At 38.1% G+C, this 12,122-nt stretch overlaps 1 protein-coding gene across 3 annotated transcripts in view; it reads left to right on the forward strand.

The window, feature by feature from the left end:
- LOC149162357 (putative AMP deaminase) overlaps positions 1-12,122 on the forward strand; it is a 307,854-nt gene that overhangs the window by 256,551 nt on the left and 39,181 nt on the right. For all 3 annotated transcript variants that reach the window (XM_089437233.1, XM_089437234.1, XM_089437232.1), the window contains exon 12: positions 9,071-9,211. In XM_089437233.1, coding sequence (XP_089293359.1) covers positions 9,071-9,211 — 141 coding nt within the window. The remainder of the gene's footprint in view (positions 1-9,070; positions 9,212-12,122) is intronic.

The raw sequence follows: 12,122 nt of genomic DNA on the forward strand, positions 1-12,122 counted from the left end.
CCTCTCTCGCTTCATCCGCATCTGTGTCTACCGACATCCGCCAGTGCTGCGACACCTGTTCAAGGCTCCTGTAGCAAGGGTTAATCCAAGAGGTTGGGTACCTCGAGGATCCTACCCCTCATCGCTAGTAGTCCATCTGACTACAACTCGATGTCTCCCCACTTCTGCTCATGTGGTGTGTGAGCACTCATGGCACAGTCATCTTCTATCTCCAATTCCTTCTCTGCCCTTGCTGGCGTAGCCTTAGTCTCGGAAGCCTCTCCCTTGCTCTTCTTCCTCGGAAATTGGCCCGCATAGTGACCTAGTTCCCCACAGTTGAAGCATTTCACCTTGGAGAGGTCCTTCTTCTTCCGTTTCTCCTACTTTCCCTCAGATGCTAGGGCAGCATCCTCCTCTTCCTCCTTGATTCTGATGCCCTTGCCTCTGCTCCCCGCCTTGCTTAGTCTTCTGATCTCTTCTTGGCGAAGAGTCGCCCACATTTTCTCCCAATCTGGAAGGTTCGCCTTGCCTAGTATGCTCTGGACAAACACCTCCCCGTCTTTTGAGACTGCGTTTAGGGTTGTTCTCACCATCAATTCTTGATCCGGCGTGGATCCTATGGAAGTCAGCTGATCCCGGATCTCTTTTAATCGACCAAGGAAGGGGTCGATCTATTCTCCCTTTTGCATCTGGTATGACCGCAACTAATTTTCTAGTAGCATTTTCCTTTGCACGAAAGTATGCTCATACAACTTCTTTAGGGCCTCCCACATCTCATTTGCCCTATTCTTCTCGGCAATGTGTGGTACTACATGGTCCTTGACCCCATCAAGGATGATGCTCTTGGCCCTTGCCGTTGCATCCTCGTACTTATCATTATTAGTCGGGTCAACTGGGACCGCTATTGTCCTTAAGACAAATTGCTTGAGATGGTTCCTGTCTAGGACGGATAAGATTCTGGCCTTCCAGACTACGAAGTTTGAGGCTCCATCCAGTCTATCCTGGTCTCTTACCTTGTTCACTGCCATCTCATTGCTCCTCTACTTCCTTTTTGGAAGTTCTCGGTCTGACTCCCTCTTAGCCTCGATTTCCCTCCTGGAAACCTGTCTACCAATGTCGAGATGCCCGCACTTCGATCCTTAGTGCAGTTGCACCACTAATCCAGATTTCTTGGCTAGAAATCCTCGGTAGCAACTCCCTCCTCCTTGGTCTTGTCCTGTTAGGTACTGTTCTGACAACAGTGTCCCACCAGCTTCACTCTGCAACTTTCCCACAGCCTGCTAAGCCCCAACAAATAGAAGGTTAGATCTTCTAGGCTCTGCGCAATCTCGGCACCAACAAAATCCGCACCTCATGGCCACAAGCATCAATCCTTCTTGACTGAGAAATATGTCGGGCACTGCGTAGGTCAAGTCTGCTCCCCTCTGCCACTGCGCTGATCCTCTTCCCAGCTCAAACTTGATGATGCAGGCACTGCGTCACCCCTTCCGTGCTGCTTCTTTGCTAGGAACAACTTCTGTCACTCGGGACAACTGTTTTCTGTTGATGCTACTCTACTCAATTGATGTCCTTAGTTCTCCTGTGATTTGCAACCACGCTCTGATACCATGTTTGAATTTCTAAGTCTAACCCATTAGAAACCCTTCATTTACTTTCTGATTTATTTCTACCTACTTGTTCGTATTAGTTAACAAGTTATTTACCATGTAAATACTGAAAATAAATACAAGTACATGTTCAACACATTACAGATCATCAACTGAAGGAAACAAAACAAGCACACAAGTGACACTATTGTTTTTGGACAAATGTCCCTAGAAAAACCCAATGCAGGAAAATCAGTGCAGCTATCTAAGGGTTTTATTATTATGCAGTTTCTGAATACAATCTGGGTGCCAAAACCGGCTCACCCAACAAAGAATAATCTCGGCAGTAGTACCTCTCTACTCGGAAGTAGATATTCCGGTTGAAACCCCAAATAAACACTTCGACAGCTCCCAGCTTCAATCTGCCCCACGAAAACCCCAGCGTCAGCCTCTAGGGACTACGTCAGCCCTTTCTGGCCCAGTGTCTGCCCATCGTCACCCTGGCTTGCCTTGCGTCAGCTTCTGGAGGCCCTGTGTCATCACTTAGAGCCTCTACGTCACCCATGCTAGCTCTCTGAGGCACTGCGCAGCTCCTGGCGGCCTCTACATGAGCCCTGGTTGGCTCTGCCTGAACCTCTGGCTGGCTCTGCGTCCCTCTCTCCCGACTTCTGCGCTGACCCTCCTGGTACTATCTCTACCTCTTTGCTTCTATATTCACTGCCCCTCAGCTGCATCTCTGATCACTCTTTCGACTTCCTCAGCATACCTCGCCCCCAGAAAATTGAAATCTTGATCAACTCGGTGTGTTCTCCAAGTGACCCTCAAGCCTCCTCTTATACTTTTCTCGTTGATATTAATTCACATTAATATTTTATTTTCCCTAGGTTTAGACTTAGGGACTCCATTAAAAATATTAAAAATTATAATATCTCCGAAACTGGTTAGATCTTGCCCAAACCATTTCTGGGTATTGGAGATCTCATGCGTTGTAGCCTCTCCACCAATTTTCGTGGCTAGAGCACATTCAATGCTACTCGAAATCAACAACAGTTGATCCAAGGCCTAGAGGAGGTTTGTCTGACCCCTTGCGACATGGGAGGGCAAGCAGCATCGTCAGAGTCCTCAATATTGAAGCATTACAGGCTATTCTATCACTAGGAGACCCATGAGACCAGTTTTTGTGCCCCAAACCCAAATTGGGGCCCCACATGATGATTTACATGGAAAGTTAGGGGCCATACCCTAGTTCGATATTTATGGAGCCCCTCTCACACGTTTTGGCTCCGAGAAGACTCAACGTGGCCCTTCAATGGTCGTACACCAATGCGACATCATCATTTCAACTTGCATTTGGATGGCTAATTCATAATTTTGTAAAGCTACATAGCTGGCTTGTGACCAAGGGATGTATCTTGCCCATTTTTATAATGTTGAGGGGATAGTAGGCATAATTCGACGTAGTAGGACTCATATTAATAGAGCATAACTTCATTTGTATTGATCATCATCATCACTTGGGAATTTCAACCTTCTTGGTGTGAAAATTCTGAAAACCGGAATCCTATTGCAACAATTGGAAATTATTCTCCTAATTGTTAATTTAATTTAACAAATTATTTATTGTTTGCTACAACAAATACTGAATAAATCACAATGCAATCTACACAAATAAAACTGCGAAAGAATAAATGTTGGAAGAAATTTTATGACACACATAAAATAACCTCTGTTACACGAGAACCGCTCCTTAGAGGTGGGAAACCCGTTCCAGTGGTTCCCACGCTCCCGGAAGCTTTGGAACTGTATGGGAACGTTCCCTTTTCTGTGGGAGTTGCAATGGGAGCTTGGGAAAGTTCTGGGAGCTTTGAAGACTGTTTTTTTTGGAGTTCCTGCGTTCCCTAGGGTTGGGGAATACAAAGCATGTAGACAAATATGTTGAACTACCCACAAAACATGAGGCTTTGTTGAAACCTTCGCAGGAAGAAAGGCCAAAGACATCCTTAACACTGATATCCTTAATTGAGAAACTGGAGCAATCTCTTGATGGGTTAAGGAAGCGTGTGACACCTCAATGTAAGGGCGATATCTAGGATGTCATGCTGATGAGTATTTATTTTTTTGTTTATGTATATGTATCGTAGAAGATTGTGTGCATATTGTATGTGGCAGTCAATGCTTAACCATTAGAGTTGCTTTACTTTTTCTCATAAGAATAACTAGAGAAACATAGGTAGAATTGTTCCTTTGTACTTTTAAGGCAGATTGTTTCAAATACTGATCATGTGTCAGAGAAGTGATAATGAACTTGACATTTTAATATTTTATATATATAAAAGGGAGAGACTCAGGAAGAGAGATACCCAGATAATATATTTATATATAAGAGAGATTATATATTTAAATTGATTTGAATATTTGAATATTTTGATTTAATATTAATTTTGATTATTATATAATTATATATTTTTATATTTTTAATTTTTTTTATTATATAATATTACCATACCCTATTAGCCGTTTCCTGTAAATTTTTGGGAAACCTCTAGCCGTTCCCGACACCCGTACCCAAGTTCCCAACGTTCCCATGTTCTAGAAACTCATGCAACATAGAAAATAACACAATTATTTTTGGACAAAAACCCAACTTGGGAAAACTAGTGTAGCAGCTGAGGGTTTTATTATTAAGCAGCAGTGAAATAATTTGAGCACAACTAGATGCCGAAACTGCTAATCCTACAAAGGAATACTGGAAAAAAATCTAGAGAGGAGTTTTCCTCACCCCACAGGCAATCTTTCGGCACAACTTGCCTTCAGAATTTCAATCCTCAAAGCCTCTGTGTTAGCCTTTGCGCTGCTCTGTGGAGTTGGTTAGGTGTCTAGCCTTGGACTGGACTCTAATGAAGTCGTTCTGCCTTTTGCTGACCGGAAAGATGCTTCTCCGGCAGTCTGGGACTCCTTCCCAGCCTCTAGAACTAAATCGACTTTGCCTCTAGAGGCTACTGCGCTGCCCCAACGTCAGCCTCTTTGTGGCTCTTTTGCCTCTCTGCAAATGCACTCATTGGATCTGGAATCCTTCCTTCGGCTTCAGTGTCTCTGCCCCTCTCTCACTGCTTCGATCTCACTAGCTCTCTCGCCGGCAACTGACTACTACTACTCAGGAAATCGATCTGCTCATGAAATCGAACTGCTCAAGTGTACTCTCCAAGTGCCCATCGACTTCTTATAATCCTCTATTGGGACTCCAACAACCAAGATTAAGTCTTAATCAATGGCTAGGATCATCTTGAAGTCAATCCACATACGTTTCTAGATCATTCACAGCTTGAATTAATTAATATTGATTAATTAACCATATTCCTTTAAGTTTAGAGTTAGGAAATCTTTAAAAACTGGTTAATAATCCAATTAAGTCATTTCTAAGCTAAATTTCCAGCAACGATTATGGGTTTTGGAGATCTCATGTATTCTAGCCCCTCCACAAAATTACAATGCTAGAACACACCCGATGCTACAAAAACTAACACTTGGAAAATTCACACTTGTTTTGGATTGGCTATTGGAGTATCTTGTATGCATTTCGATATTTGGAGCTGAAATTTGATCTTCCTTTGGAGCTATCTTTTGATTTGTGGATGGGTATATTGCATGTCATCTTAGAAGTGCCTTTTTGTTGAAAATTTTCTTTTGAAATATGTCTAATGTAAGGAATTACTGCAACTAAATTAATGTTATATTTTGCCCTATTTTTGTGAAGATAAATTTTGAAAGCTATTTGGTTGAAAATTGCATAACTTATTCATGGTATGACATGTAATGAATGTTCCTAGTGGATGAAATATTGCTTTTGTCCATAAAACTCCATAATTCTTGAGTGGGCAATTGTTGAGGATTGGTACCTAGGGCATCAATTCTTGACCTCCTTAAAGACAATTTTGGCTAATCTAAAGCATTTAGGACTCCATATGCCCAAAGGACAAGGCATTGGTCCAAGCCTTTGGTGATCAAACTCAAATCTTCTCCATAAATTTCCTCTTCTAAATTTTGGTCCCCTAAAATAGGATGGCTAGGCTAGGGCACATAGAGAATTGCATTAGAGGAAGAATTGGTGGATTCCAAGAGCATATACACCAAGCCTAGGGTCTTATCTACAAGACCTCAAAGTTTGGTAAGCATCCATTTGGTTTTCATCCATAAAATCTCTTGCCCTAGGTGTGCCCTAAGAGGGAAACCCTAGCTTGTATTTCCTTAACTTGGGGACTTCTTTGAGGGTTGTATGAGCTTAGTACTTGGTGAAGTAAATCATAAGAATCCCTTTCTCCTCCTTGCCTTGACCTTGGAAGTACCTTTGTCCACGATAATTCATGAAACCTTAGGTCTTGCACAAGTCCTTTTTAGGTCTCTTAGAGTGAGCGAAGAACCTTTAGAAGTGTTGCATTATCCCATAAAGCTTCCTTTGAGAGGTCCTACCACATCACCTAGCACCATAAAACCTATGTTACCGGATCCTTTGACCTGTTGATCTTGGGGAAGGATCCCCGGATCAGATCCGGAACCGGATTCGGATTCGGCTGGATCCGCCCAAAATCTGTTTGATAAATGTTTCATGCGCTGATGGAAAGAAATGTGTCCCACTATAAAACGAATCCCGAGATTCATATGTGCATCTTGTTCTTTTTCGGTTTTTAAATATAAAAATTACAAGGTTTCCCTGCAGTTTCGTATTAGCTGAATTTCAATGCCTGTGCTCATTCACAGCAGGACAGCGAATCGTGGATGCGTTTAATTCAAAATTCAAATTCAATAGTAATTTTTCAAAGTGTCGTCACATGGTGAGCAGCGTGTATAGGAAAGCCGAATTTCACCATCCCACACTTTCTTTCCCGTCGGGTTCACTAAAGACCCGAATGTCACTACCAAACCGTGTAATTGTTGATACATTGGCTTTCTGTCCGGTTCGCTAATTTTTCCTTTCTTTTTTAATTTAAACGGTTATGTATATAGTTATTAAAGTGTGTCTATATGGTATATATTAATTAGATTATATAATCGTATGCATTATTTTTATATCTATATTATTTATATTATATAATTATACCATATAATTTATATATTCAAATAAAAATAAAAATTTATATACGTTTAAATATTTAAAATATTAATTTACTTTATCATTGATTTTCTGTCGGGTTCAATAATATAGTTATTAAAAAAGTGTGTAAATATAAATATATTAATTTATATATCCAAATATAAATAAAAATTTATATACATTTAAATATTTAAAATATTAATTTACTTAATCCCTGATTTTCCCTGTCGGGTTCATTAAAGAATTTTTTAATTTAAAAGATTATGTATATAGTTATTAAAAAGTGTATAAATATAAATATGTTAATTTATTTTATGCTTTATTTTCTGTCGGGTTCAGTAAAGAAATTATTAAATTAAATACTTAAAAAGATTATATATGTTATTATATATATGTTATTGTATCTCTATTATGTATATTATAAAAATATATATATATATATATATATAGATATATTATTAAAATGTTTAGATACATACAACACAAATTATACATATTTAAATTTTTTTATTTAAGTTGTATTTTTATATAAAAAATGTTGATTGGCTAAAATCTTTTTTTCCTCAAAACATAAGGAATTAAGCTAACAACCAAAGACTTTAAGCATTTGATAAGAACATAATTTTGCCCCTTATGTAACTCCAATGGATTAGTTTATGTAGCTAGGTTTTGTCTACACATAAAGATGTAGTTGCATGTCAAGGTCATTAAATTGTATCAAGAGAGATTATGTTAATAGCCATAAGTATTGTAACTATATATATAGCACTTGCCGTTTCCTTGCCGTATCCGGATCATGGATTTTCAAAAATATGACGGATCCGGATCCGAATCCGGATCCGGATCCGAATCCGTATCCGAATCCTGGTAACTTAGCATAAAACCAAGAATATCTATTAGAGGTGATTATCTATCTTACCAGGACTCCTCCCATCGGTGAAAGTCTGTAAAAAGTAGGGGACATTGGATGTGGTGACAGTGGGCCATTGCCCCATTGTTATCACTTAGTCTAGCTTCTTGACCAACAGGCTTTCCCTCGTTAGGGCCTGCCAGATTGTGTGGTAGTAGGGCCTCACATGGTTGTTACATGGATTTTTGACGTGTGACCTTGGGCTTACAATGGTGTTTAAAATGCTGCAATATACAAATAGGTACCCCTGTTGAAAGAGGGATAACAAGACCTTTGTTCAATGCTCAATGATTCTAGAGTCTAGACATTGATCTTATGTAATTGTAGTCACCTTTATTGTTCCTTAAAACATGGCCTTTTGGCCACACATTTTTTTACAAAGGAAGATTTCTCAGTGATGTAATGGCATGATTTAGCCAAGGCTATCTACAATGCTATTGAAAAGTGAATCTACAAGCGTAATTAATGAAGGTTGAGAAGTGGCTTTATTTGCATTTTTTTTCCAAGAGTAAACAGGAATTTTAAATTAGGGTAAAGATATGATGTAAATAGTGACAAAAAGGAAAACCAGTCAATGAAAGCAATCTTTAGTAAACTCTGAATGAAAGATTGGATTGACTTTATTGGAAAATGGATTATCTTGCAAAGGTGGTTAGTGCAGGTTTGTAACTGGAGGAGGAGTCTCAATTATGCTGTTATATAATTGTTCAAGAATCATAGTTTCATTGGAAAGAAAAGGATATTTGATGAGAGAAATGAGTGCACAAAAGGAGACTGGTAAATGCTTTACAATTTGAGGAGGGGTGATATTTACACTTGCAAAATTGTTCAAGAATAATCATTAAAAGAGAAGCGAATTGCTGATATGAATGACAATATGATCTGATTCTCATCAGGATTAGATGTCATCAATTGAGGTCATAGAAGATGGTAGTTAGATACTAAGGAGGTGGTTCAATAGTTTATTGGGGCATTCAACTACTCTTTGCCAATTCTTTCTTTGAAATGCTCAGCTTAGTTCTTTTTCTTCCCACATCTTATATATTATCAGTAACCTACTAATCACAGTTTAAACCTCAAGTCTCAAGATTTCTCCAGTTTAATGTATAGCACTACAAAGGCCTCTATGCTATGAAGAGACATACTAGCAGTTGTATATGCACAAAGCTATGTGGGCTAATCATTATAACCACACAAGGCAATGCTGTATCTGCTGCATTCTGTCCTTGCTTTTAGATGCCTTCTCTGTGCACCCAGCTATAGATGTGAGATATTTTTGTGATTTATATTGTGTATTCCATTTGCACATCAATCGACAACTAGATTCAATTGGTTGTGCTACACAAAGAGTTGATGATATAAAGAAACAAATTATGGTTTCTAGCATATATCATAGTGTTGGATACTTGCTCTATGATAGTAATGTATAAAGTTTTAGATATATCTTATTTTCTAGAAGTAAATATTGCCCATATTTTAACTCTTATGTCTTTTTTTCTTTTTCAGTTACCTCGGTTATATAATGTGTACAAAGAAATGGGAATAGTTACATCTTTCCAGAATCTGTTGGATAATGTTTTCATTCCTCTATTTGAGGTCACGGTTGATCCAAGTTCTCATCCTCAACTGCATGTCTTCTTGAAACAGGTTTGGTTTGTCATTTGATCTTTGTTTGTTCTTGTATTATTGTGGATTAAAGTTCTATCTGATATTAAAGAAGAAACAAATGTGACAAAATGTTCACGTAAAGTGAACTTCTTGGTTCTTTTGTTTGGTTGATCATCTTAGAGATTTTCGCAAAACATTTACTTGTAAGAATGTGAGATAAGACTGCTATGTAGAATTAGTGTCCTAAAAAATAACTGTGATGATACAGTACTGATGAAGTCGCATTAGTTTTTCAAAAAGTATTTATGAAGCAAGAAGCCAAGCAAATTTATCTTTTATGAAATTATTGTAAGGCACAAGAACCTACCTTTCTGGGATTTAGAATGTTTTCGTCATAGCATTGCATTTGATTTTTTATTTTTATTTTTCTGAAATGCATTATACATTATGTCATAAAACAAATAGTTACATCATGGAGCAACAAGAGCTAGAACATACAAACAAAAAACCAGAAACTTCCTGCCCTGAAAAGGCCAAAAATGCCAGATATGGCCCTTTGCCCCAAGAGGATGTGAATGAACATCTTGACAGGAGATGCTAAAGTTGATTTTGACAAGCAAAGCCAATTCTTTGATTAGAGAACCTCTACTTTCCTAGGCTAAGGGGGGTGATTCCTCATGAAAAGTATCTTTACACTGCTGCTTCCACAAAAGAAACAATTGCAACTAACCAAACTGTGTGCCATAAAATTTAAAGATTTGCAGCTAGCTCGAATCATCCATGTGTGCCCCAAAAGAGGATATTTCCATGAAAGAGGGGCAGTAAAAAGGAAATGAAATTCACATGAAAATATGCCCAACAAATCTTGGCAGGGTGACACCTCCAAAAAACATGCTTGACTTTTTATTCCTTACAAACGAGGTGCATGCAACTTTTGTAACATGGAATTTTTGGATGGATTGCCGATGGAATGCAGTTGATTTTGAGACTCTAATCTTATCATATGGTGAACTCCTATTGAAGTTGTTTGGGGATATCAACTACTAAAATCATTTAATAATGAGACTTGTGTATAAGTTTTGGTCAAATTAAGTATAGAATGTATGTAGCCATCTTGAAGAGAAAATGTAATATTATGTTTCCCAAGTTCCTTAAGATTCGTCAAATTTCCGAGTTCTATTGTAATCTTGAGTGTGAGGATTTGTCAAATCAGCTTGTGATATTGCTGATTGTCATGTCCCTTCCTAAATTAATTTGGAACAAGGTTAATTATTAGATTTTGGGGCCAATTTTGGAGGTGATGAGGTCTGTTGTCGCACAGATTGTCTGGGCAGCACAACAACGCTCAGACCAGGGGCTGTCACCTTGATCCCCAATCTCTCTGTTTAAGCCGTCTCCCGAGGCTAAGGGGGGTAGACCCTATGGGATAAAGGAAGACCAACTGTGGACCAGTTGGGTTGGGAGACAACAAGGCAACCTAGCACTTGATTGATTTTAGAAATTAATGTACCAGTGCCTTATGGAGTTAATGATTAAATGATTATTTATTAAATGTTGCAGAAATATAAACCATGTAAAACAATCATTTATCATCAAATAACCCAAGCGATGCAAGATGTTCGATAAATGCACAATGCTTTAACAATGTTCCAGCAATTAAACTTCAAGAAAAATCAAATGCTTTAAATGATCATAAAATTTAAATGCTGACCAGTTACCACTTTCATATAGCTAACTTTAAATAAACATTTAAGTGCATTTAACTATAGAGAAGTGGAACATAGATACCACAAGAGACACCAAAAAATGAATTTTCAATTTTTAGTTAAGCTTTTCAAAATTTGTTAATTTTTATATTTTTTAAATAAAACAAAACTAAACTAAGCAAAAACTAAAGATCAAAATAAACTAACACCTAATCTACATACAAAAATGAAAATTTATAAAATTCAAATCCTAACTAAATAAAACTCTAAATCTAAATCAAATACAAAGTCTAATCCTAACCTAAAACCAAAACAATAATCTTAACTAAAATTTAATTCTAAAATTAAATAAAAGAAAACCTAAAAGAAACAAATCTTTATACCTTTTTTAATTTTTAATTTTTACGATTTTTTGATTTATTTTAAAACTATACTAAACTAAACAAAGATTTAATTTCTAAAACTAAAATCTAAATATACTAACCCTAAGATTTAACTAAAAGAAATATATACATCAAAGCAAAACTATGCATAACCGTAATTCCTAACATAATCCATTTGTAAATAATTGAAGAAATGGAACGCGTTTTATATTTTTAAAATTTTTTTCATTGATTTTTCTCTGCAGGTTGAAGGCGGTAATGGCTGCACGATGGAGCTGGATGGGTTGCGTGACGAGATTGAGGCAGCAAGGGAAGAGAAGACGCAGGTAGAACTGTGTGGATGAGGGAATGAAAGAGTTGCGTGCAGGTTTCGATTTAGCTGCAAGTGGAAGGAGCAGCGGGTTGAGGTCTTTAATGGAGGTCAAGGAGGGGAGAGAAATCGCGGATTCGAGCAACGATGATGAAATGAATACTGTGTGAGGGAGAAAGAGCTCAACGGAATGGAGCAAGGGACGGATTTGGCAGCAGCTGTTAGAGAAGAAACGCAAGGAGGAGGGCTGCGTGAGGATGGATGTGGGTAGCTGCGTAGGTATGTGAGAGCAAGCAAACAATAATGTGGAAAGAGAAGAACTGCAGGTTTTGAAGGGAGCTTGTTGCGTGGGGAGAATAGCTAAGGCAGAAATGGATGGGGAAAATTTCACGTGAAAAAAGAAATACGCAGGTGAAAGGATGGGCGGATCTACGTGGGTAATAGTAGAGGAAAAGTGACTGCGAATTTGGCTTTGGATAGCAGCGTGGGAGCCAAGGGAGCTGCGTGGGGCACAAGAAATGCATGGAGACTCTTTGCAGGTGTGTGGATGG

This window comes from Pinus tabuliformis, chromosome 5_2 (genome assembly GCF_031772625.1).
Source record: "Pinus tabuliformis cultivar Carrire ecotype Pingquan chromosome 5_2, CPIR1, whole genome shotgun sequence".
NCBI classification, from domain to species: domain Eukaryota; kingdom Viridiplantae; phylum Streptophyta; class Pinopsida; order Pinales; family Pinaceae; genus Pinus; species Pinus tabuliformis.